Raw genomic sequence first — 27,992 nt, 5'->3', positions numbered from 1 at the left:
TGAGTGAATATACTTTACTTAGCAAATATTAAAAGACATGGCATAAAGTTAGTTAAATTAGCATAAAAAGCACAAAACTACACTCCCACGTGTAATACAATCTTCAAATTTCAAAACTTTATCTTTTGCCAACAGACAGTAAGTTATACAGCATGTCAATATTCCATACAGTTGAGAATAAGCACTTTATAAAAAATATATATCTAGATGGTAACAATGAACTTGGTGTTTCACAAAAAAGACCTTGTGGTTTGTACATTTTCCCCACAATCCAAAAAGGCAACCCCCCACTTGTAAGTGATAGACAAGTGAATCCAGTAGTCTAGAACTTTCCATGGACGTGTACAGGATAGAGTGAGTGCAGACAGAAGTGACAATAAAGCTTGCCGTTATTACTGACAACTTGCGGAGATGTGCTTTCTTTTGACAGATCTTCCGAAAGTGGCCATGTTGGATGTTGTACGATGAGGCATATACACTCTTGTATATCCTACTGATTATTTTAATGTAAAACTGCTGAGGTGGTCAAAAACAGCATCGATACAAACATTTGTTCCCTCTAAATAACAAATTAATGTCTTCAGTGAGGCAACCAGTTACGCCTCAGAATGCCCTGGGGTTGAATGCAGTTACCACTGGACACTGATTTAAGGTCAGATTTGTACTCCCTCCCCCTAATGGATACATTTATGATTTGGGGAGGGTAAACTGATCCTAGAACTGTGCCTGAAGGCAACATTACCTGGAGCACGATTTCCTCCACAACTCCCTCTTATGACCACCAGACGGTGTCCTTCTACTTCGTTTCCATTTCAAAGCAGCTAGTCCACAATCTGGACTTCTTAAGAAAGAGTACAGTTGTGCAACAACATTACAAACACTGATAGTTAACAGACTGTGTCAAATGTCAAAGATGGATATACAATCCGGCCCCATGTCTGCAATGAAATGAATGGACCGTAGGCCTACAGAAAAGTTGCTTTTGAACTTTTGGGACAGTGACTGGAAGGGGGACATTGGGATTTGGTTAAAGAAAGCAGAGCCAGGGTTCGAGGGAGGGACTTTTGTAGGGTAGGTATTAGAAGGTGGGAGGTCCAGGGGTGGGGGGGCTACTCTTGGGCCTCTTTGCCCGTCATCTTGTAGATCTCGGTGGGTCCGTCCACGTGGGTGATGGTGGTGGTCAGCTGGATGTCCTCCCCACTGGCTCCTGAACAGAGCACAGTGACCAATAGACAAATCAGTACACAGTACATCTGGGTCATCTGCGTCGGGCTCGTTAGGCACCAAACGGTAGAAAACGGAGCGATACAAGAAAAGCTTGTCGTCTTCAGTTGAAAAGTGTTAAGAAAAGATCTCTATCCCGAGAGCCCTAATGGTTCTGAACAAACCTTGTGCTGTTGTGCTTCCCATTTCAGTCACAATGTATAAAACTGGACTTATTTTGATGCAGGCTTTTAACGCCGCAATGCATTTATTTATTTTTTTAAAGACACAGCTTTTGTTAAAACCTTTTCCTCGTCAATTTGCTCTTTATGTCCCTTTGGTTCACGGCAGACGTCATTTATTACTTTGTCTCTTGAAACAGTGACCTGATTAAATGGACAGAGAGGGAGAAAGAGATAAGGCGACATACCACTCCAGGCTAACGCATTTCAGGGAACCGTTTCCTGAACTCCAACAGGTATTGAATTATGCCTACAGAGCCAAAATGATTTAGAGTTGTTAAAACGGGAGTGACGGGTGTGTTGCTATTACGGTAGTATTGTCCAATGTCCGCTTTCAACAACCATGAGAATTGGTTAAAAAAAAAAAGGTTGTGCATGTCAACATATTAAGCAATAACTAAGAGTAGGCAAAGTGATTGTGTCAGAGGAAAGTTCAACATTTTACCATTGCAACATTTGATGTAGTCACATTCACAGTGTTTGTCTGAAGCGCGCTAGATTCCACAGCTGGCGGTGCCTCGTAGAGATTATTGCAAATGATGAGGAATAACCATGTCAATGTTGCAGTACCGCACTGTCGTGATTACCGGCAGAGTTTTTTTGAGTTGATTTTACTCCTGGCTCAGAGTTTGCCTGGGCAGTGTCTTAACGGCCTCCTATAATAAGGGTAGGCAACTCGGTTCCTGGAGTGCCGCAGGATTTTGTTCCAACTAGGCACCACACCTGACCAATTGAGGTAATTGATTAGTTCAGGCCTAAATTCAACACACCTGGTCTACCAGATTAGTTGAATCAAAAAATATTTAGTGCCTGTGGCACTCCAGGACCAGGGTTACCTACCCCTGTCCTATAAGCTACTCTGAGCTGGGAGTTTCTTTAGTCTTGAAACAGGTTTTAACAGGATTCCCAGGATCTTCTCTGAGATTCTTTGTCCATCAGACACACCAGATTCCCTTAACCTCAGACTGAAATGTCCACAAGAAACATACATCTGAAAGTAACGTTACTACCTCAAAAAGGAGTCCATATTTGCTCACCACAGTGAAGTGTATTGGAACTCTTATGATGCCCTTTAAATAACATTTGACCTATTGACCTTTAGAGGCGGGAGTTAGCTGGACTCACCCCTGGACTGCTCGTCTCCGTAGCGTTTGTGTGAGGGAGCATACAGGAACATGATGGCAAACACGTAGAGGTTCCACATTCCGTAGATCCCTGTGAAGAAGGCACTGTTCACCTGCACCGTGTAGTCTCCCCAGTGCCAGTGGCCCTCGTTCACCTAGACACACACACACACACACAATATGGGTTGTGTTCAGTAGGTACAACATTTAAGAAAACACCACGAAACTATCTGAACTTGGTCCAATAACAGTTGTTTTCGTTTTCCGATACAAAATATTTTGTAATGGAGTTCCCTAATTAGCATGACCCTGCTTCAATACCTAACCCTCTCCAGAGGATTCTGGGATACCCCTGCAGGCACACAGGCAGAACTCACCTGACTGATGATGAAGAAGATGACAGTCATGGCAGCACAGGTCAGAGTGACCAACATGAGGAACTTGAACCGGAAGATGAGCCCCTTCGAGAGGAAGATTAGAGTTAATACTACTATCCATGAAAAAATAAAACACAGACTCACCAAATTCATTGAAGATACAAATGTTTAAGTCGGTGGAGGCTGCTGAAGGGAAGACGGCTCATAATTGCTGTAACGGAGCAAATTAAATAGCATCAAACGCATGGAAACCATGTGTCTGAAACCATTCCACTTATTCCCCTCCAGCCATTACCACATGCCCGTCCTTCCTAATTAAGCCATCACCATACTCCTGTGATTTAGGTACATAGGGTACACACATTTAGACAGGGACTTAAAGTGCCTTCGGGAAGTATTCATACCCCTTGACTTATTCCACATCTTCTTGTTACAGTCTGAATTCAAAATGGATTAAATTGTTTCTCTCACCCATCTACACACAATACCCCATAATGACAGTGAAAACATGTTTTTAGAAATGTTAGCAAATGCATTGACCAGGAGATATATACATCTCATTTTACATAAGCAGTCACACCCCTAAGTCAATACTTTGTAGAAGCACCTTTTGCGGCGATTACAGCTTTGAGTCGCCTTGGGTATGTCTATATCAGCTTAGCACATTTTCTCTTAACTTAGATGGGGAGCACGGCCTCCCGAGTGGCGCAGTTGTCTAAGGCACTGCATCGCAGTGCTAGCTGTGCCACAAGAGACTCTGGGTTCGAGCCCAGGCTTGAACTTGGGAGGCCCACAATTGGCATAGCGTCATCCGGGTTAGGGAGGGCTTGGAGTCGCACACTAGCGACTGGCGGGCCGGGCGCAGTGCACGCTGACCTGGTGTATGGCATTTCCTCCGACACATTGGCGAGGCTGGCTTCCAGGTTGGATGCGCGCTGTATTAAGAAGCAGTGCGGCTTGGTTGGAGGATGCATGCTCTCGACCTTAACCTCTCCCGAGTCTGTACGGGAGTTGCAGCGATGAGACAAGACAGTAACTAACAATTGGATGACACGAAATTGGGGAGAAAAAAGGGGATAAAAAAGAATTAGATGGTGAGCGGCAGGGGCAGCGAACAGCAATCTTCAAGTCTTTCCACAGATTTTCAGATGGGATTCAAGTCTGGGCTTTGGCTGCACTTCAAGGACATTCTTGTTCTGAAGCCATTGCAGTGTTGCTTTGGCTGTACGCTAGGGGTCATTGTCCTGTTGGATTGTAAATCTTCGCCTCAGTCTAAGGACGTTTGTACTCTGAAGCAGTTTCTTATCAAGGATTTACCTGTATTGTTCCCTCCATCCTTCCCAGTCTCCTAGTCCCTGCCCTTTGAAAAGCATCCCCATAGCATGATGCTGCCTCCACCATGCTTCACGGTAGGCATGGTGTTAGATGGGTGATGAGCTGTGCCTGCTTTGCATTCAGGCCAAAGTGTCACATGTTTGTCTAATCAGACCACAGAATCTTTTGCCTTATATTATTTTTTAACCTTAGTCTTTCACGTGCCTTTTTGCCAACTCCAGGTGTGCGGTCATGTGCCTTTTCCTCAGGAATGGCTTCCGTCTGGCCACTCTCCCATAACGCCCAGAGTGGTGTAGTGCTGTAGAGACTTGTCCTTCTGGCAGGTTCTCCCATCTCAGCCAAGGAACTCTGTTGTTCTGTCAGAGTGGTCATTGGGTTCTCGTTCACTTCCTTGACCAAGGCCCTTCTTGCCCAGTTTGGTCGGACGGCCAGCTCTAGGCAAAGTCTCGGCAGTTCCATATGTTTTGTTTCCCAATGACGGAGACCACTGTGCTCTTGGAAAAGTTTGGTTTCATACCTTTCTCCAGATATACACTACCGGTCAAAAGTTTTAGAACACCTACTCATTCAAGGGTTTTTCTTTATTTTTTACATTGTAGAATAATAGTGAAGACATCACAACTATGAAATAACACATATGGAATCATGTAGTAAGCAAAAAAAGTGTTATATTTTTAAAAAAAAAAGATTTGTTTTTGAGATTCTTCAAATAGCCCCCCTTTGCCTTGATGACAGCTTTGCACACTCTTGGCATTCAAGTTGTAGGGGATGATCAAAGGAAATTGGATGCGCCGGAGCTCAATTTGGAGTGTCATAGCAAAGAGGTGTGAATACTTACGTGAATTATTTTCCAACAAATCTAAAAACACATTTTCACATGGGTATCCATACTGAATTCAGGCTGTAACAACCAAATGTGAAATAAGTCAATGGGTATGAATAACTTCTGAAGGCACTGTATGTACTGTTTACACACACATTTATGTACACACACACCTCATAGTGCAGGCGTCTGGCCTTGGACATGGCGGGCAGGGAGGACCTCTTCCCACTGATGTTGCGGAACACTTGGAATACCATGAAGCACAGGAAGAGGAAGTAGAGACAGGCACAGATCCCCGCCACGATGATGAACGCCATCTGTTAATCAACCTCAGTCAAGGAGCTAACGTGCACGGTGACACTAATACAACATTGCGTAATCGAACGATTTATTAAGCTAATTGAAAGATTAGACTCTTACCATTAGACAGGACTGACCATAACTGAAGCCCCATATATAGACCCCCAGCTCTAGCCTGACACATCTTAATGCACAGTAGCAGTAAAAGTACATTTTCAGACATTCCACTTAAGTCTAGGAACACTAAATAGAAACCACCATGCTTGATAGAGATGGCCATCGTTTTTATTTTAGTTCGTACTTTTACCCCTTTGTCTCCCTAATTGGTCGATAGTCTTGTCCCATAGCTGCAACTCCCCGATGGACGCGTGAGAGGCGAAGGTCGAGAGCCAATGAGTCCTCCGAAACACGACCCCGCCAAGCCGCACTGCTTCTTGACACACTGCTCGCTTAACCAGGAAGCCAGCCGCACGAACCAGGAAGCCAGGCGGGGACAAGGAAACCCCCGGCTGGCCAAACCCTCCCGTAACCCGGACAACGCTGGGCATCGCCTCATGGGTCTACCTGTCACGACCACCTTCTTAAAGGGATTTTTTTCTCCCATTGGACTGGAGAGTGAGCAAAAAGAGAGCGAAAGAGAGAGGGACTGCTAGAGAGGGAGAGAGGTGAAGCAGTGATTTAGCAAAAGCTTCTTGCTGCTACTAGTTTCTGATGGGGGTTGTTCTGATGAATCTTGCATCACCTAGGTCTGTGGGTTACCCCTAAAGTGTTAAATAAAATACACACACACACACAGAGAGTGAGGAGGCTGGGAGAGGGTAAATAAGGAGGAGAGATGGCCCAAGGCAGGAGTAGGCACTGCCAGCACCACTGAATTATTGCTAACTTCAGGACAGAACACAGTGATGAGAGGGAGCTGTGACTGTGAAACTAACAGAGGAGACGTGCTCTGATTAATGTTAGTATGTTGATGTCAAATACTGATACACAATCTGGCCCTAAGTTGAAGAAACAAAAGGATAATATAAATAATTACAGGACTTGAAACTTGTATGGGGATATACAGTACAATTGCATGGACACATGCTTTTTCAGACAAGAGATAATTCATCCCTAATTTAGTCTCCTTTGGGCCATCAACTTTTAAGGCATGAAGTCATCAACGTAATCAAAGGATACAGCCAACTCAGTCCCCACGTCAGAAGCCCAAATACTGTAGAAAGGGTTCTTCAACTGGACTCCCCTGGTGGGGAAAACAAATACGTCAGAAATGGTCGCTGAAAATCTGTGGGGATAACCTTTAAATAGCTCTGAGCTTTGTTTTGACAGTGTGGTGAAGTGTGTGTGTGTGTGCGCGCGGTTCAGCCTCACCTCTCACACATGTCGAAGATGAAGAGGCAGAAGGAGCCGAAGACAATGGGTCCCACCTGCTTCCAGTAGATTGAGAAACGGTTCCTCTCCATCTGGTCCTGGGGGGAGGGGAAATTATAAAAAAGTGAGACAGAACAATAAGACAAGACAGGGGGATAAAATAATAAAATGCAGTTAAAAATAAAAATGTATCCACCTACCATGGATACATTTACATTTTAGTCAACGTTATTATCCAGAGCGACTTACAAGAGCAATTAGGGTTAAGGCACAGACTTTTCACCTGGGTTCAGCGACCTTTTGGTTACCTGTCCAACGCTAGGGTACCTGCTGCCCGAATTAAATGGATACTAGTCATAGTAAGTCGATGGATACTAAAAGTCATACCAAGTCAATGGATACTCAAGGTAGTTTTAAAATCATTCAAATTCGGTCCAGACTCCCCCAAACCCAACTCATCAGAATGCCCCACTCAATGACCGAACTGGATCAGTCCGATATGGTCCTGATGTCCTGCAAAAAAGGAGCAAGGTCTAGGGGACAGGCCTGTACAATATGTATAGGAGCCTTGATCGGCCTGAAACATCAAATATAATGTTACCTGAACCCAATGAGCCCTACAAAAATACATTTTGAGTCCAAGCCAGAAAAAGCCAAAATGATTGTGCCGTTAACCAATACATACACTACATGACCAAAAGTATGTGGACGCCTGCTCATCGAACATCTCATTCCAAAATCATGGGCATTAATATGGAGTTGGTCCCCTCTTTGCAGCCTCCACTCTTCTGGGAAGGCTTTCCACTAGATGTGAGAACTTGCTTCCATTCAGCCACAAGAGCATTTAGTGAGGTCGGGCATTGATGTTGGGCGATTAGGCCTGGCTCGCAGTCGGCGTTCCAATTCATCCCAAAGGTATTCGATGGGTTGAGGTCAGGGCTCGTTGGGGTTCGTTCCTTGTCAATTGTTGGCTCATTGGTGAAATTAGCATTCAGACAATATCTTTAATTAAATCAAAAACCTTAATTAATGCAATTGTAGACAGAAGTTGACAACAGGAACATAGCGCACATGTTTCCGAGTAAGTTCTGCACCCCACCTAAGGACACAGCTCATTTTATACATGTGATCACTCCCTAGTGGTGTGATCAGCTACGTCAATGTATGTGTGTATCAATAAGCCTGAGGTTACCTTATTAGGCAAACTTTTTCAGTAGCTTCTCTGTGAATTTATTTGAATCACAAGATCAAAATATCAAAACCTGACCGTGGTTACTTCTCTTTATCTAATTTCAGTCTGACTCACACCCAGCCTGCAAGCACACTCTCGCAACAGCCAGGGCTTAACCACAAAGACTAATATAGATGGCTTGTGCAACGTATAGTGGCAGAGTTTTTAGACACATAGCAACAGTATCTTATTATAAGGCCTGCGGAAAAACATAGGAATCTTAAGGTCCCCTTAATCAATAATGGGGAGGGTCTTTGGGACCCACCCCCTACAGGCTCTGTGCAGGCCAGCCAAGTTCTTCCACACCGATCTCGACAAACCATTTCTTTATGGACCACTCTTTGTGCACGAGGGCAGTGTCATGCTGAAACAGGAAAGGGCCTTACCCAAACTGTTGCCAAAAAGTTGGAAGCACAGAATCGTCTAGAATGTAAATTGTACACTGTAGAGTTAAGATTTCCCTTCACTGGAACTAAGGGGCCTGAACTATGAAAAACAGCCCCAGAAATGTATTCCTCCCCCAAACACTACAGATCGAGTTCTCCTGGCATCCAACAAACCCAGATTCATCTGTCGGACTGCCAGATGGTGAAGTGAGATTCAGCACTATAGAAAACGCCTTTCCATTGCTCCAGAGTCCAATGGCGGCAAGCTTTACACCACTCCAGCCAACACTTGGCATTGTGCATTACATTTACATTTAAGTCATTTAGCAGACGCTCTTATCCAGAGCGACTTACAAATTGGATGGTGATCTTAAGCTTTTGTGCGGCTGCTCGGCCAAGGAACAGTTGTTGTGTTGACGTTGCTTCCAGAGGCAGTTTGGAACTCGGTAGTGAGTGTTGCAACCGAGGACAGACAATTCTTACACGCTACCCACTTCAGCACTCTGTGGTGCCAATCTGTGAGCTTGTGGGGCCTACCATTTCACAGCTGAGCCACTGTTGCTCCTCGACGTTTCCACTTCACAATAACAGCACTTACAGTTGTCAAGGGCAGCTCTAGCAGGGCAGAAATTTTACGAATGGTCTTTTTGGAAAGGTGGCATCCTATGATGGTACCACGTTGAAAGTCACTGAGCTCTTCAGTAAGGCCATTCTACTGCTCATGTTGGTCTATGGAGATTGCATGGCTGTGTGCTCGATGTTATACACCTGTCAGCAACGGGTGAGTTTAGCCGAATCCACTAATTTGAAGGGGTTGCCACATACTTTTGTATATATAGTGTATGATAGGCTACATTACACAAGACATCAAATCTTAAAAACCCCATGGATGTATGCTGTCTTGGGAACATCTAGTCATCTTATTCATTGCATGTGGACTGCATTATATGTACTGGAATTACACACCTCTTTCAAATAATGAAGCTGGGATAAAACATGCAATGCTGATGGTTCATTGATTTGTGCAGGACATGCAGCCTACAAAGTTCAAATGATAGGTTAGTCAATTTGAGTGAATTTGTTTATAATTACAGGGCCTATTTAACACGTACAGTGCAGTAGGAAAGCATTAAGACCCCTTCAGTTTGTCCAGATTGTTACGTTACAGCCTTATTCTAAAATGGATAAAATATATATTTTTAAAATCCTCTACACATAATTTTAAAAAATCCCTACTTCATTATGGGTATGTTAGCACATTTATTAAAAATAAAAAACAGGAACACCTTAATAATTCAGACCCTTTGCAATGAGAGTCAAAATGGAGCTCAGGTGCATCCTGTTTCCATGGATCATCCTTGAGATGTTTCTACAACTTGGAGTCCACCTGTAGTAAATGCAATTGATTGGACATGATTTGGAAAGGCACACACCTGTCTATAAAGGTGCCACAGATGACAGTGAATATCAGAGCAAAAACCAAGCCATGAGGTCGAAGGAATTGTCCACAGAGCTCAGAGACAGGATTGTGTCGAGGCACAGATCTGGGGAAGGGTACCAAAAAATGACTGATGCATTCATTGAAGGCCCCCAAGAACACAGGGGCCTCCATCATTATTTAAATGGAAGAAGTTTGGAACCAACAAGGAAGCCACTCGTCAGAAAAAGGCACATGACAGCCGCTTGGAGTTTGCCAAAAGGCACATAAAAGACTCCCAGACCCTGAGAAACAAGATTCTCTGGTCTGATGAAACCAGATTGAACTCTTTGGCCTGAATACCAAGCGTCATGTCTGGAGGAAACCTGGCACCATCCCTACAGTAAAGCATGGCAGCATCATGCTGTGGGGATGTCTTTTAGCGGCAGGGACTTGGAAACTAGTCAGGATCAAGGGCAAGATGAACGGCGCAAAGTACAGAGAGATCCTTGACGAAAACCTGCTCCAGAGTGCTCAGTACCTCAGACTGTGGCGTAGGTTCACCTTCCAACAGGACAACCACCCTAGGCACACAGCCAAGAAAACACAGGAGTGGCTTCGGGACAAGTCTCTGAATGTCCCTGAGTGGCCAAGCCAGAGCCCGGACTTGAACCCGTTCGAACATCTCTGGAGAGACCTGAAAATAGCTGTGCAGCAACACTCCCCATCCAACCTGACAGAGCTTGAGAGGATCTTCAGAGAAGAATGGGAGAAACTCCCCAAATATAGGTGTACCAAGCTCATAGTGGCATGCCAAAGAAGACTCAAGGCTGTAATCACTGCCAATGGTGCTTTAACAAGTACTGAGTAAAGGGTCTGAATACTTAAGGTTGAAGTTGGAAGTTTACATACACTTAGGTTGGAGTCATTAAAACTTGTTTTTCAACCACTCAACAAATTTCTTGTTAACAAACTACAGTTATGGCAAGTCGGTTAGGACATCTACTTTGTGCATGACAAGTAATTTTTCCAACAATTGATAATATACAGTGAAATAATCTATCACAATTCCAGTGGGTCAGAGGTTTACATGCACTGAAGTTGACTGTGCCTTTAAACAGCTTGGAAAATTCCAGAAAATGATGTCATGGCTTTAGAAGCTTCTGATAGGCTAATTGACATAATTTGAATCAATTAGAGGTGTACCAGTGGATATATTTCAAGGCCTACCTTCAAACTCAGTACCTCTTTGCTTGACATCATGGGAAAATCAAAAGAAATCAGCAAAGACCTCAGAAAAGAAATTGTAGACCTCCACAAGTCGTTCATCCTTGGGAGCAATTTCCAAACGCCTGAAGGTACAACGTTCATCTGTACAAACAATATTACGCAAGTATAAACACCATGGGACCACCAGTCGTCATACCGCTCAGGAAGGAGACGCGTTCTGTCTCCTAGAGATGAACGTACTTTGGTGCGAAAAGTGCAAACCCCCCATAAAAAAGCCAGACTACGGTTTGCAACTGCACATGGGGACAAAGATTGTACTTTTTGGAGAAATGTCCTCTGGTCTGATGGAAAGAACAGAACTGTTTGGCCATAATGACCATCGTTATGTTTGGAGGAAAAAGGGGGAGTCTTGCAAGCCGAAGAACACCATCCCAACCGTCAAGCACAGGGGTGGCAGCATCATGTTGTGGGGTGCTTTGCTGCAGGAGGGACTGGTGCACTTCCCAAAATAGATGGCATCATGAGGTAGGAAAATTATGTGGATATATTGAAGCAACATCTCAAGACATCAGTCAGGAAGTTCAAGCTTGGTTGCAAATGGGTCTTCCAAATGGACAATGACCCCAAGCATTCTTCCAAAGTTGTGGCAAAATGGCTTAAGGGCAACAGAGTCAAGGTATTGGAGTGGCCATCACAAAGCCCTGACCTTAATCCTATAGAAAATGTGTGGGCAGAACTGAAAAAGCGTGGTCGAGCAAGAAGGCCTACAAACCTGACTCAGTTACATCAGCTCTGTCAGGAGGAACGGGCCAAAATTCACCCAACTTATTGTGGGAAGCTTGTAGAAGGCTACCCGAAACATTTGACCGAAGTTAAACAATTTAAAGGCAACGCTACCAAATACTAATTGAGTGTATGTAAACTTCTGACCCACTGGGAATGTGATGAAAGAAATAAAAGCTGAAATAAATCATTCTCTCTACTATTATTCTGACATTTCATATTCTTAAAATACAGTGGTGATCCTAACTGACCTAATACAGGGATTTTTTACTAGGATTAAATGTCAGGAATTGTGAAAAACTGAGTTTAAATATATTTGGCTAAGGTGTAATGTAAACTTCCGACTTCAACTGTATGTAAACGTGATCTGTTTTTTATTTTTAATACATTTGCAAAGATTTCTAAAAACCTGTTTTCATTGCCATTATGGGGTATTGTGTATAGATTTAGGGGGGGGGGGGACAATTTAATCAATTTTAGAATAAGGCTGTAACGTAACAAAATGTGGAAAAAGTCCAGCGGTCTGAATACTTTCCGAATTTCACCTTTCAGAATGTTGCGTGTCGTCCTTCTCTTTATTATTGTAGCGACATGCTTGAATAATATAGGACTAGAATAGGATCCAACGGCTTTTGTGTCTTCACAAAGATGGAATAGTTACGGTCTAAATAAATAACTGCTATATCCATTCAGACCATCACACATTCTCTCCTTTCAACATTTATTTTGGCGGCCGTCTTTTACATTCAGCAAACAAGAGCAAGCTTATTTATTTTTATTTTACAAGGTAAGTTGACTGAGAACCTAATACAGTATGTCGTCAAGCTTGCATTTCTCTTCAAATAAAATTATCCTACGTAGGTTCCAAAAACAAAGAAGAATTGTATTATTGTTTGAAAGGGAGTACAAAACTCTAGTCTCAGCTGTAAACTGCAGCGAATATGTATTTGAAATAAAACGCTCAAAAGCTCTACGTTTTGAATACACGTTTCATTCCGAATTAACTGCATCTAGCCTAGGCCAAGTTAGGCAACCACTTGGAGAAGTCTACTCGACAGTTTACAAGGTACAGAAATGCAATTTGAATGGACTGATTTAAAGCAATGATATTACTATAGGCTATGCTGCAGCAAATTGACCTGTCACAAGAAAATACAACAAAAAAGTTACCAACTGGTGAGATACATCCATTGTGAACTGCGCTCCATATCAAGACGCTCCATATTCCCCCACGTGGGACCAATGACATGCTTTGGGAACACCCCCTGTTCTGTAGTGATTGGCTCCTGATTTGCTAGTGTCAAACTGACGACCTCATCAGATTTTCCGGGAGAATGTCAGCCAACGCCCTCCAACACACTCACGTCATGCTCCAAATTTGAATTCACAGTACTTATCTCTTCCGAGTTGGCTAAATTTATATTCTCCTTAAGTCACACTCAGCCATATTAACTCAAATGGATAGATACTAAGACATCAGAAGAATACTTGGGAGAGGTGAAAAGACCGGCGACAAACCATGAGGTGCTCTCCACAGAAGATGATCCAGAAGGAGAGCAGCATGGCGTAGAAGATGCCCTGCCGGATATCCCCGAACAGCAGCATCCAGGTCCAGTTGAACCCCACAGAGAACCACTCCACCGGGATGTTGATGAAAGTCATGCACAAGCCCAGGGCAAAGATCACCCTGGAGGACACAGCAGCATCATCAGCAGCAGCGGTACCACCAAAATTAACAGGTTAAATTAAAATACCAGTCATCACCATAAAGCACTATATTAACATAATGATCATAATCAATATCATCATCATTATTATGTCCGTTAGTTTTATATAATGGTCAGAATTGTAAAAAAAAAAGTTTAAAAAAAGTGAACAATCTCCTTTGTCATTCAAATCAAAATACTATTTGTCACATGCTTACAGTGAAATGCTTACTTACAGGCCCTTCCCAACAACGCAGAGAGAAATAACAGGTATAGACTAACAGTGAAATGCTTACTTACAGGCCCTTCCCAACAACGCAGAGAGAAACAACAGGTATAGACTAACAGTGAAATGCTTACTTACAGGCCCTTCCCAACAATACAGAGAGAAATAACAGGTATAGACTAACAGTGAAATGCTTACTTACAGGCCCTTCCCAACAACGCAGAGAGAAACAACAGTGAAATGCTTACTTACAGGCCCTTCCCAACAACGCAGAGAGAAACAACAGGTATAGACTAACAGTGAAAAGCTTACTTACAGGCCCTTCCCAACAATACAGAGAGAAATAACAGGTATAGACTAACAGTGAAATGCTTACTTACAGGCCCTTCCCAACAACGCAGAGAGAAACAACAGTGAAATGCTTACTTACAGGCCCTTCCCAACAATACAGAGAGAAATAACAGGTATAGACTAACAGTGAAATGCTTACTTACAGGCCCTTCCCAACAACGCAGAGAGAAACAACAGTGAAATGCTTACTTACAGGCCCTTCCCAACAACGCAGAGAGAAACAACAGGTATAGACTAACAGTGAAAAGCTTACTTACAGGCCCTTCCCAACAATACAGAGAGAAATAACAGGTATAGACTAACAGTGAAATGCTTACTTACAGGCCCTTCCCAACAACGCAGAGAGAAACAACAGTGAAATGCTTACTTACAGGCCCTTCCCAACAACGCAGAGAGAAACAACAGTGAAATGCTTACTTACAGGCCCTTCCCAACAACGCAGAGAGAAACAACAGGTATAGACTAACAGTGAAATGCTTACTTACAGGCCCTTCCCAACAATACAGAGAGAAATAACAGGTATAGACTAACAGTGAAATGCTTACTTACAGGCCCTTCCCAACAACGCAGAGAGAAACAACAGTGAAATGCTTACTTACAGGCCCTTCCCAACAATACAGAGAGAAATAACAGGTATAGACTAACAGTGAAATGCTTACTTACAGGCCCTTCCCAACAACGCAGAGAGAAACAACAGGTATAGACTAACAGTGAAATGCTTACTTACAGGCCCTTCCCAACAACGCAGAGAGAAACAACAGGTATAGACTAACAGTGAAATGCTTACTTACAGGCCCTTCCCAACAACGCAGAGAAAGAAAAGAGACGATAGAAAAGTAATAATAAATACACAATGAGTAACGATAACTTGGCTGTATACACGGGGTAGCGGAACCGAGTCCAGGTAATGGAGGTAGATCTGTACATAACTAGGAATAAAGTGACTAGGCAACAGGATAGAGAAACAGTACCAGCAGCGTATGTGATGAGTGAAAAAGGTTTGTGCAAAAAGGATCAACGCAGATAGTTAAATTGTTAACCAAATAGCTACCCGGACTAACTATTTATCTGTCTTATGGCTTGGGGGTAGAAGCTTTTCAGGGACCTGTTAGTTCCAGACTTGGTGCATCGGTACCGCTTGCCGTGTGGTAGCAGAGAGAACAGTCTATGACGTATGGCTGGAGTCTGAACATTTTTGGGGCCTTCCTCTGACACCGCCTGGTATAGAGATCCTGGATGGCAGGGAGCTCGAACCCAGTGATGTACTGGGCCGTACACACTACCCTCTGTGTAACGCTTTGCGGTCGGACAGTTTCCATACCAAGTGGTGATGCAGCAAGTCAAGATGCTCTCAATGGTGCAGCTGTAGAACTTTTGAGGATCTGAGGGCCCATGCCAAATCTCCACCACAGCCCCGTCGATGTGAATGGAAGTTGGCCTGGCCCTCCATTTCCTGTAGTCCACGATCAGCTTGTTTGTTTTGCTGATGTTGGGAGGGAGAGGCTGCTGTCCTGGTACCACATTACCAGTTCTCTCACCTCCTCCCTATAGGCGGGGTCTCATCGTCGTCGGTGATCAGGCCTACCACCGTGCCGTCGTCAGCTAACTGAATAATGGTGTTGGGAGTTGTGCGCGGCCATTCATTCGGTAATAGACGACTTCCGCTGAGAAGGCATTGGCGCCATCAGAAATACTTGGGACACAGAACCCCAGTGTGTAGCAGGAGAACTTATACCTGGACGTTTCTCCGTAGACCCCTCAGGGAGCCGTGGGGTAGGACCTCCGGGAGACTCCATACTCCATCTCTCCAGTCACTGGACCACGCTGCTATGATAAATCACACTGGCTAAAATAAATAAATCAAACCAACCTATTACAGACACAGAACAAGGCTTCTCTGTTCAACCGCTGCAAGTCCCCGCATGCCGGGACAAGATGAAAGGATAATCGCATAGAGGGGAGAAAAGGAGGGAGGGGTGCAGTTGAGGGATAGAGAAGGAGGGTGTATTGCAGGGAGGGGGAAGGAGGGGGGGGGGGTGCAATTGACTCTTAAAAACATTAATCACATTCCAGAAGAGCCGGCAGCGAGATACGTTCCATTGGGCTAGTATGAATGGAATGTCCTGCGCTCTGCGAATATACAGATGGGAGAGATAGAGGTGTGTGTTTGTATAAAGAGCACTTAAACTAAACAAGCTGCAGAGCTAGCTCCATAACTTGTAAGAGAGACATAAGCAGCAAGAGGACTGAACCTACAACCTGGGGAAATAAGAGCACTAACTGCCGTATATAAAGGAATAGCTTTGGTGGAAACAGACTTGACATACACTGCGTGTACAAAACATTAGGAACGCCTGCTCTTTCCACGACAGACTGACCAGGTGAAAGCTATACAAGGACTGTACATGTGTGCCATTCAGAAGGTGAATGGGCAAGACAAAAGATTTAAGTGCCTTTGAACGGGGTATGGTGGTGTGTGCCAGGCGCACCGGTTTGCCAGTCACGAAGCGATTCGCTGCTGGGTTTTTCATGCTCAACAGTTTCCTGTGTGTGTGTCAAGAATTTTCCGTCGCCCAAAATGGGGTGCAACTCAATATTAGGAAGGTGTTCCTAATGTTTTGTACTCTGTGTAGACTCGTTTATTATTTCAGTGTGGACTACTGCCATTTCTTCCAGTGCTTTAACAAGGCCAATTACTGATAAATGACCTTCATGTACTTTCCACAAACAGAGTTCGAGTTCCATTTTCTGAGAGCTGCGCGGTCACTTGGGAACGAGGGCTCTGAGCCGACGGGGAAGACGGAGAGCGGGAGGAGAGGTTGGGAGTAGAAGTGTTAGCGGAGTGCTAGAAGATTGTGGAGCGCGTGTCGCGCTTGGACGAACGTTCCTGCTGGGGTGAACGCAGCGACGTACTGATATACTCTCCCAGCGCCGCAGGGGACAAACCAAACTGAACACATAGCTCTCGGCACAGGGTATCGGTCTACATTACATTGGTACATCATTTCAATCTGGCGTTAGTTATCGTTTGGAATAAAGTTGTCACCACTACAGGTCTTGAAAAAGCTACACCTGGTTCTCATTTTTATTTAACAGTGTAGCTGCCCAACTGCTGCTCTAGGATCAGTTTTGTCTTTTTAGATCATTATGAATAAGATTACATGACAAACAAGTGGGACCTGATCCTAGACCAGCATTCCTGCCCTGAGACACTTCATGAATACGGGGCCCAGGACTGAGAACATCTGACCTAGATGCACAATCCATCCATAGCTAATCGAACGGCAGGTCTCCTCCTGTACTTGCTAACGTTGCCATAAGCCCAAGGCCTAACTGGTATCCACTGGGGGTTAGTGAGTTTTACCCTGTCTGAAGGCCTTACTCGTGTGTATGAAGCTAGGACAAGGATATCCATTTTGGATTAGAGATCAATTCTCAATGCACACCTACACGGTGCACCAGCTCACGAAGCAACCAGCGCCAATAGAACTGAACGCCGTAATACACAAGAAAGAACCATCCCGTTCACAGTCCCATAAACAATATGGCGGCCTTTTACTTTTCCAACAGCACAGGAGGTCGTGTCATGAGGGTGATGCGTCTCCAGTACCACACCAAGATGATGAGGATGCTGGGCGTGAGGAAGGTCTTCATGGCAAACCACACCTTGGTGAAACCGCCGTTCTGGTGGATACCCTGATAGGATAGGAAATTAAAAACGTCAGCCAGTCTTTCACACAGTTCACCTCAACATCTCGTTTGGCCATTTTGGCAATCAGTTAGGATGTGAAAAACTTTGTTTTTTAAGCATCTCCACACGTGTCCAAGACAAAAGTAAAGGATATTCAATGATCGCAGATATTTTATGAATAGATTTGACTTCATTGAGTCGCTCTTCCAGCACCCACACACACACACTACTAACCACCAGACGGATGTCCTTGATCTCCCCAATGCCCACGTTGATCTTATTGCGTTCGCTGACGGGCAGGCGGATGTTGAGCAGGTAGTACTTGTGGGCCACATTGCCCAGTTCCATGAAGGGCAGCAGGTCACACTCGTAGTAGCGACCCTCGTTCTCATACGTCTACAGGGCACAGCGAGAGATGACTTAGACACGTCTGACGGGACACAAACTATACGGAATTTCTTTAAAACACTAAATTAAATTTAAATCAGCCGAAACCACAGAACTTTGGGAGACTGATTTAAAACCTGAATGATCACGTGTGGACTAACCAACCAATACTATAATAAAAACCAGAGCAATCAAGTGATTAAAACCAGTAGCACAAAAAACCCTTTAGGACTGGAAGTGTTTAACCCCAGAGGGAAGGGAAGAGTTGGAACACTCCACAGTGTCCTGTGTTTACCTTGGTGGTGGTGAAGTTGCAGCTAAGCTTCCTTCGCTCTATGGAGTGGGCCATCTCTGTCCATTCACTGAGCATGTCATCCCTGTAGGCCACACCTACATCAATGGTGGCCACTGCTCCATCCTCTGTAGGAGGAAGATGTCAATACATCACACTTTAGGGAGATCCTAAAGGTTTACCGACTACCAAATTTTATATAGATGCCAAATAACAGTTGGGGAGACTTCATTATAATGGCATATATATCCTGTTTTTGCTCTACGCGTGTCTTAACAAGCAGGTCAGCATTGAAGTGTGGATTTGCAATGAAATCAAATTCTCCGCCTGCAATTCCCTATTGCGTAACTCAATTTATAGCTATGACAACATTACTTTGGTGTAAACCAGCGGTGACTGGGGTGAAATAAGTCTCGGATGACAGACAGTCACAGCCTTTCGGGAAAAGACCAGAGGAAGCAACGTCTAGAGCTATGAAAAGAATGCATTCAACACTGTAAATCCACAATCTGGACTGCTACACATACAATCTGTGCTAAGAGCAACACTGGGTCATTTTCATGCCGTCAAATTAGCAGACACTTCATTTGCTTTCACTTGCATGAAATGCTATTCATTTCCTAGACAATGCATCCACTATAGACGACGAGTGCAACTTTAAACTATTCCAAAGGCTACAACATGTGGTACTGGGCTTATTAAAAGGGATAGATCAGCCCACAAAAAGTTTGTCAGTTAGATTTCAGTTAATATCTTGAAAATGTGTCCTAAAAAGGTGGCTCATCTGGAGTTTGAGACTGTTTGAGATATGAAAACGTTGGAGAAACTTTCAAGGGGTGATCTATCCCTTTAACTTTCAAAGTATGCAGGAAAGAATGCATGTAATGAAAAATACTAACAAGACAGAACAGATTAGAGGTCAACCGATTAATCGGAATGGCCGATTAATTAGGGCTGATTTCATGTTGTTTTCATAACAATCGATAATAGGTATTTTTGGACACAGATTTGCCGATTTTTAAAAAATATATTTTTTTTTACGCCTTTATTTAACTAGGCAAGTCAATTAAGAACACATACTTATTTTCAATGAAGGCCTTGGAACGGTGGGTTAACTGCCTTGTTCAGGGGAAGAACGACAGATTTTTACCTTGTCAGCTCAGGGATTCGTTTTTGCAACCTTTCAGTTACTAGTCCAACGCTCTAACCACCTGCCTTACATTGCACTCCAGGATGAGCCTGCGTGGCAGGCTGACTACCTGTTACGCAAGGGCAGCAATGAGCCAAGTTAAGTTGCTAGCTAGCATTAAACTTATCTTATAAAAAACAAATCAGTCTTAACATAATCACTAGTTAACTACACGTGGTTGATGATATTACTAGTTTATATAGCTTGTCCTGCGTTGCATATAATCGATGCGGTGCCTGTTCAGTTCTCATTGAATCACAGCCTACTTCAACAAACGGGTGATGATTTAACAAGCGCATTTGTGAAAAAAAAGCACTGTCGTTGCACCAATGTACCTAACCATAAACATCAACGCCTTTCTTTAAAATCAATACACAAGTATATATTTTTAAACCTGAATATTTAGTTAATATTGTCTGCTAACATGAATTTCTTACAACTAGGGAAATTGTCACTTCTCTTGCGTTCCGTGCAAGCAGTATATGCAGCAGTTTGGGCCGCCTGGCTCATTGCGAACTGTGTGAAGTCCATTTATTCCTAACAAAGGCCGTAATTAATTTGCCAGAAATGTACATAATTATGACATAACATTGAAGTTTGTGCAATGTAAAAGGAATATTAAGATTTATGGATGCCATCCATTAGAAAAAATACAGAACGGTTCCGTATTTCACTGAAAGAATAAACGTTTTGATTTAGAAATTATAGTTTCCGGATTTTACCATTTTAATGACCAAAGGCTCATATTTTTGTGTGTTATTATGTTATAATTAAGTCTATGATTTGATAGAGCAGTCTGACTGAGCGATGGTAGACACCAGCAGGCTCTTAAGCATTCATTCAAACAGCACTTTTGTGCGGTTTGTGCATTTATGACTTCAAGCCTATCAACTCCCGAGATTAGGCTGGTGTAACCGATGTAAAATGGCTAGCTAGTTAGCGGGGTGCGCACTAATAGCGTTTCAAACGTCACTCCCTCTGAGACTTGGAGTAGTTGTCCCCCTTGCTCTGCATGGGTAACGCTGCTTCGAGGGTGGCTGTTGTCAATGTGTTCCTGGTTCGAGCGAGGAGAGGGACGGAAGCTATACTGTTACACTGGCAACACTAAAGTGCCTATAAGAACATCCAATAGTCAAAAGTATATGAAATACAAAATGGTATAGAGAGAAATAGTCCTATAAACCTAAAACTTGTTACCTGGGAATATTGAAGACTCATGTTAAAAAGAACCACCAACTTTCATATGTTCTCGTGTTCTGAGCAAGGAACTTAAACGTTAGCTTTCTTACATGGCACATATTGCACTTTTACTTTCTTCTCCAACACTTTGTTTTTGCATTATTTAAACCAAATTGAACACGTTTCATTATTTATTTGAGGCTATTGAGGTATTATATTAAGTTCAAATAAGTGTTCATTCAGTATTGTTGTAATTGTCATTATTACAAATAAATAAATAAATAAAATAAAATAAATATCGGCCTCATTAATCGGTATCAGCTTTTTTTGGTCCTCCAATAATCAGTATCGGCATTGAAAAATCATAAATCTGTCGACCTCTAGAACAGATGCACCAAAATCTCACATCGGCATGCCATGTTGATCCCAAAATAGTCCAAGGATGATTAATGATCCAAAACATTTCCCTGTTGAGGGGCTTAAAGATAGTTTACGTACATGTACGTAAGGCCTTCAGTTCAGTCTCCTATACAGTTGGTAATGATACAATATTACTGACTTGAAGGTGCAAAACGCTGAGCTGAACCTGGTTTTAAGTGCCTAGAGAAACAAAATGGCTGTCAGAATGCCAACAGAGGCTTTAGATCTGTGCTTCACCCTTCCAAAGAGACTCATGTGGTTATGAAACAAGTTGGAGAGCCCTGAAAGAAACCCGGTGCCCTGACCGGGAGAGGGGGAAGAGAGGAAAAGGAGGGAGGGGGAGTTATTGGCAGTCCTTTCTCCTCTACTGTCTCCATATACCCCTCTTTCCCACCCCTCAAGTGAACACCGCCAAATATCCTGAATGTCAGCTTACCGCACACAAACATTCCACCCTAGTGCAGTGCCCATCGCCACTAAGCCTTCTCAACAGCTGTGTTATTGCTGGACCCCTGCCAGGGGTGGCTGTTGCCTGGGTGGAGTGGGGAGGGGGAGAAAGAAAAGGGGACAATTCATCTCAGGGACCAACCTTCGGCATGGTAAATGTCTAAAGAAAGTGGTTCTGTTTGAGTTATAGAAAGGCCGATGCCATTTTGACACACGAAGGGTTATGGTTTTCATTGCTTACCTCTCAGAGAGATTTGGATGCCGTGAGAAAGTAAATCACGAAGAGCTCAATGTCAATAGCTTGCTGGAAGTTCTATTCTTTGAACAAACTGCAACTCCGCTCCTTGTTAATGTTACAGAGGTAGTTTGCAGAGCGAGCCACAAATGACGAACATTCCTGCCTGAGACCATCTGACCTCTGTTGAGACCAAAATGAGACCTAAGAGCTCAGCAAGCTAATGTGGTCGAGTGGCAAGGACAACCTGGATTTGATTTGCGATCGGTTACATTACAGCTACACGTTTCAGCACTGAAGCTGAATGCGTCGTTTTATATGCAGCCGCATGCTATTTCTGTGCATGGCGACTCTTAGATGTGTATTTATTTTTAAAGCACAGGCAATCTGTCCATTTCTCCTCTGTGGCTCGGTCATAGACAGCTGTTGACATCAGGGTGATCCTCAGGCCCCCACACAGTAAAACCTCTGGCAGGTGATCAGAGGCAGTCTGCCCAGGCGGATTAGTGTGGGGTGGACAACCGTCCCATATATGGGTGGGTGGAATTCTTGGACGGGGTATTGAGTCGATGACTAGTCTGGCAGCACAAGCTGTAAACAAGCTCACGCCCAGCTGGGGACTGGAGGTTTTTTGTTTTTAATGACTCGACATTTTGAGGAGTAACATTACATACTGAAACACAGCTATAGTTCAAATTGGAGTATACAGTTTAACCTAGAGTCAAACAAGATCAAACTTTACTTTTAGCTTTTCTATTGTAGTAAAAATGCAGTGCGTCACTGCTCTAAACTATACTTTGCAACGTATCTTTGTTGAGAGGAGGATGTTACAGAGTGCCTCGTGCCCTACTGTACATGCCGTGCATCCTGCGCTAGGTTAGCAAGACATCTGTAACAACATAAGAAGTTGGTCCCCATCTCTGCCCCCGTCACTTTCCCAGGCCGGCACGCCAATCCCCCTTCGCTAGTCCTCCGTTATCCCTCTAATCCCTTCTTTCACAGCCCCAGATCTGGCGCAGCTCCGATCCCGCCCTGTCAGTGGCCTCTCCTTAACAACCACGCACACAGAGATATTCCACTTGCCGTCAAGGAAGTCAAGGAAGGGAGAAGCAAGCTCAAGCTTCCATATGACCCTTAATGCCAGATCAGAAGACGGTTGCCATGTCTGAATCCTTGTCTGAATGTAATAACTGTGCACACTTCCAAAACAAACCCTCATCCCTACACCTGAGCTCTTCTGGGAGAAAGGGACTGGAATTGGTGTAAGAAAGATGGTGACATTTTCCTATGTCTATTGCCATATTGTAATGGGTGTACAGGAAGTACATTGGGTTCAGATTGAAATTGGGCACAGATCTGAAGGGTACCATGTTCAGATAAGGACCATGGCAAACCCTTCCTGGTCTGAACATAAAGGAATGTTAAGAGATACAGGGAGATGTGGGATGTTTGCTTTGATGATGTAGATTTTATCAGATCAGGTGACAGTTAATTGAGCAAACACCAGCTGCCAAAAATGACTCAATATTTCAAGGGCTTTTATTTTCTCATTTTACACTGACCTCAAGGATACACTACCCTGCAATGGAAAGTGAGAAACTCCTCCCCAACACTCCAAGTGATGTACCATGTTACAATTCATCGTAGGGATAAGCAAAGAGAAGGGGTGAAAAATGTGCACAGCAAAGTGTTATTCCACTCCATAATAGGAAATTGCAAAGCTATCAGTGTCCAATTTGAGACAGCCCACCACAGTTCGAGCAGCCCCCAGCTACCTGTTCTATAGAGACTATAAGCCACTGACATGGAGCCCTGAGGCTTGTATCGCTATGGAGAACCAGCAGCATATCCATCATTGTTAGGCCTTTCTCTCAGTGCGAGGGAAATCCAATCTACTGAGAGAAGAGAAAAGGCACATTCCTCTGGGTGCTCATGCATTCGCCACAATAAAGAGGACAAAAGCAGGCAATACCCTGAGGTGACAGGGGGACACTAATATTAACAGCATCTACATACACGCACATCTGAATACTTTATCAATTGGATCCACAAGGAGCGTAAGGGCTAGCAACCAAAACATGTAAAAATTTAATTAAAAGGGCAAAGCACCCAAATATTTTTGCGGTAATACAGATGCTTGTACTTGTGAATCGTCATGAATCACTGACACAACAAATACATACCAGACAGAGAGACAGACAATTAACATCCTAAAAAAAAACACAATTGACAGAAACAACATATTGCCCCCGCCCAGACACAACATAACACAAAAAGAGACAACGATCAAAGATAAGAATGACTTGACAATAAAATAACACACAGTCAAAAAAATGAAAGAAAATCAACACCAATCACATTGAGTCTGCAGTTTCCCCTTACCTATCTGGTTGTACATTTTGAAGGCGATGTCAAACTGCAAGATGACCAGCATGAACTGGAACCAGGGGCTCATCTCCTTGTTGGGCAGGGGGATGTGGACGGCAAACACGATGTTGTTGGCCTCGATCTTCTTGGACATAGCCTCATCAAAGTCCTGGATCTTGTCGCACTGGTTAGGGCCCCAGGGCATGAACCACCTGCCACTCTGGTGACGTTTGACCGCGTCCACACATTTGGTAGCCAGGTAGTGGACTGCCGTGGTGGGGCTGGGAGCTACAGGGAGAGGGGAGTTGCTAAGTTACTGCCCAATCACTATGGTGGTTGACCTAGATCCATAAGATGTCCTAGTCATCTGTCCTGAGGATGAGACCTTTTGTGGAGAAATAAAAAATGGTAATTCTCATCTAATACTATGTTTGATGGTATAAGCTATAGAATAACGGAATAAGCGTTTTGGGGGAATTTTTCTTTGCGGACCACACTGGCAATTTTGTTGAGGTTCTCATTTCAATGCTTGGCTCCCGAGTGGCGCAGCAGTCTAAGGCACTGCATCTCAGTGCTAGAGGCGTCACTACAGACCCTGGTTCAATTCCAGGTTGTATCACAACCGGCCGTGATTGGAAGTCCCATAGGACAGCGCACAATTGGCCCAGCGGGTATGGCCGTCATTGTAAATATGAATTTGTTCTTAACTGACTTGCCTAGTAAAATAAAGGTGTAAAAATATATATATATATATATATATGCTGTATGTGTATTGTGTAACTTTTTATTATTGTGCTGAAACATAAAGCCCATGTGCAATCATCGGGGGAAAAAAATTTAAAAGCCTATTATATTCTTCAATTACAGAATGCACTACAAATAATTCATTCACAGTTAGGCTAATGGTGAGGTTTTAAACATTAATACATTTCCAACCTCATAATCAAAGCGTTGTTCCGGAGTTTAACTTGTGTCAGACGGCTACCAAGCTCAACAAAGTACGCACACGCGAAGAAGTTGAGTTTAAGATCAAACCGAGCCAAATCCTGGTTAAACAAAGTGACAATTCATTCTAACCATGTTGACAGAACACCCTGTAGTAAAGGCCCAATCCCTTTAAAAGGTGGCTCCCGGGAAAGCCCCCAGCACTCAAGTCATAATACTGTATCCATATAGAGATTCATGAGCCAGATGAGGTTGGCCACTCTCTCATAGGATTTCACTAGTCGTTGGGAAAGGTACTAAACATTAGCATTAGAAAGCTGAGGATATGGTTGAGGTAAAAAAAAAAAAAAAACATGAACTGTGCCGTGTAGATAGAGCAAGGAGGCTTGAGGGATGAAAGACGGAATAGATTTGAGGACTAGAAAAGGGTATCGACAGGGTAAGAAAAGGTGTCGGAGGTGTGATTAAGCAGTGGTTAAGACCCTCTTGGTCACTAAGGGGACCGTAGGTCCATAAAAAGGACCCGGGTATATTGATAATAGGTATCAACAAGAGCCAGACCACGCCCTTAGGGCCAGATACAGACATCAGCCATGAACAAAATAACTTCTAAACTCTACTATGTATACTACAGTGCCTATAATTCACTTTAAAACCTGCTCAAAGTGAAGGAATATGAGACACCTGCACCTGCAATGCACCGAGTTCGCAGGAGTTACTTCAGTTCTAAAATCTCATATACTCTTGATAATTTATCCTGCTAAAACAAGGAAACGCGTCTGATTACAATGCCATGGTCTGTGCTGATCGCCCCTACTTAACACTTTGGATAGTCCATTTTTAGTTGCTCTACAGACTGAGTGACATTTCAACTTACCATCTACCAATCCTAACCCTTATTCTAAACCTAATGCTAACCCTAAGCGTAACCTTAGCAACCAACTTTGCTTATCATTAGATAGTTTGACCATGTAGAGCATCTACAGATGGACTATCCAAATCAAGTGTGACCGGTCTCCATTACTAGCAGACGTTGAGCCCATTTACTCTCAATAGGGTAACAGACAAAAACATAACACAGCATAAAATAACCCTTGAGGCTAGGCCTTTGGCACCCCCCTCAGAAGTAATCCAAGGCCATCTTGAGAAGAGTATCAACTACACTCGCAGAGAGAGAGAGATGTCTTCTTAGCTAGGTGCGCCAATGTCGCCTCACAATGGACTTGGGCCTACTCGGGAACAAGCACAGACACGCCAAATTGAATTAAACCAGCTCCACGGAACCCCTCAGAGTTAAATTATCCTGGCACCCTGAGAATCTGGGAGCACACGGCTCCTCCAGTCTCCACCCCAGTGTGTCCGCAATAATGGCCGTCTCTCAGCCCAGTGACCTCACGCTGTGTTGGAGTTGTTCAATAACAGGGGGAGACGAACGCCTTTCTACTCAATTACCCTGGCTGGCCCCGGCCACCGGGCAAATACAAAAGGCATCCGGCTTCATTAAAACTATCTTGGGCAGGAGTAGCCCAAACAAGCTCATTTATCAGCAGCCACCCAGCTCTAGAAAGGAGAGGAGACAGACTGACTGACTGACTGACTGACTGGAGTGTTTTGCCAAAACTAACCAGAGATTGGGATCTGTAACAACAGGCCTCATAGGACTCAACTACTGAGGCATTGAGTTTGTGGCAGTTTGTATGAGTATGTATGTGCGCGAGTGTGTGTGTGTGTGTCAGTGAGCAGAGTCATGCAAATGGCACCTGCAGAAGTCAAAATATGCAATGCTGAGAGGGGTTTGTGATTTAGGGAGAGAAGGAGATGCAAGGGGGAAATAAAGAGGTGGTGCCTGCCTGGGGCTACGGAGCAGACATACATAATGAGAAGAAGGTGGAGAGAAGTGGGGCAGACAACGTTCTGTGCTGGATCGGAGTGAAGTTATACACACCAATTCCTATGGTGTTTTACAGTAAAAAATGTCATTCTTCAAGAGAAAACAAAACTGCAAATTAAAAGTGAATTCACTCAATACTTTACAATAACGGTATTATTAAATATAGGAAAGGTGCTTTGTATTAGTAAATGCAAATACAGAGGGAAATATTGAGTTGGAGGCAGACGAATACCACCAGTAAGTTATTTTTCTTGCAACTTATCAAAAGTTGATACGTTTGATACAATGTAACTTCGTTAAAGGCTACATTGTTAGTAGTTACATAGACAACACTTTCACATGACAAATCACAACAGTGATAGACTAAATAATTAAATTGTTTTCATTATTTGATAGGCCTACATAGAATATTCAATGTACTCGACAAATAGTGGACATTCAACCGCCGATGTCGAATAACAAAGCCAAAGGTTGCAACAGAAGAGAACACAATTGGGAAAACCATGCTTACCAATCAAGCCACCGACCATAAAAGAAAACGCTTGGAACAAAAGCAGAATCACTCCCACGATCACCAACTTTTTGGTGCTCATGTTTTCAATAATTGCCCCGGCCATCTTAAAAAGTTGTTGAAAACTACGCCGGGTGAGGAAAAATAAGGTGAGTCGGGACGAAAGTCACCGCATCTAGTTAGCACTCCAGATGCCGAGATTGAGGGGGCACCAGCACTGCCTCGCTTGAAAATCAACTTCGAAGGAGGACTGTAGGAAGAAAAAAGGAGAATCACATGACGGAATAGCACGCCTGCCTATCCCTTCTCGAACACTACACTGCAGGAATATCT

At 43.6% G+C, this 27,992-nt stretch overlaps 1 protein-coding gene across 1 annotated transcript; it reads right to left on the bottom strand.

Moving 5' to 3' along the window:
* Positions 1-27,992, bottom strand: LOC115114188 (protein wntless homolog). Its single transcript, XM_029642247.2, has 12 exons — positions 27,660-27,992; positions 24,328-24,600; positions 18,479-18,603; positions 18,031-18,192; positions 17,665-17,801; positions 13,341-13,509; positions 6,776-6,873; positions 6,584-6,647; positions 5,278-5,421; positions 2,947-3,030; positions 2,571-2,724; positions 1-1,207 (listed from the first exon to the last, which is right to left on the bottom strand). The coding sequence occupies exons 1-12, from the start codon at positions 27,763-27,765 to the stop codon at positions 1,110-1,112; spliced, it is 1,614 nt and encodes a 537-aa protein (XP_029498107.1). The 5' UTR covers positions 27,766-27,992; the 3' UTR covers positions 1-1,109.

Source organism: Oncorhynchus nerka, linkage group LG9b (genome assembly GCF_034236695.1).
Source record: "Oncorhynchus nerka isolate Pitt River linkage group LG9b, Oner_Uvic_2.0, whole genome shotgun sequence".
Taxonomy (NCBI): Eukaryota; Metazoa; Chordata; class Actinopteri; order Salmoniformes; family Salmonidae; genus Oncorhynchus; species Oncorhynchus nerka.
Note: the sequence above shows the minus strand (reverse complement) of the source record. Positions and strands in the feature narration are given on the sequence as shown.

Coding starts and splice junctions, on each gene's coding strand:
- LOC115114188 (XM_029642247.2), bottom strand. CDS start 27,765: ATGGCCGGGGCAATTATTGAAAACATGAGCACCAAAAAGTTGGTGATC. Junction 3,031..5,277: donor CCAGACGCCTGCACTATGAG/GTGTGTGTGTAC, acceptor TTCCTCTCGAAG/GGGCTCATCTTCCGGTTCAA. Junction 2,725..2,946: donor TCTTCTTCATCATCAGTCAG/GTGAGTTCTGCC, acceptor GTGTGTGTCTAG/GTGAACGAGGGCCACTGGCA.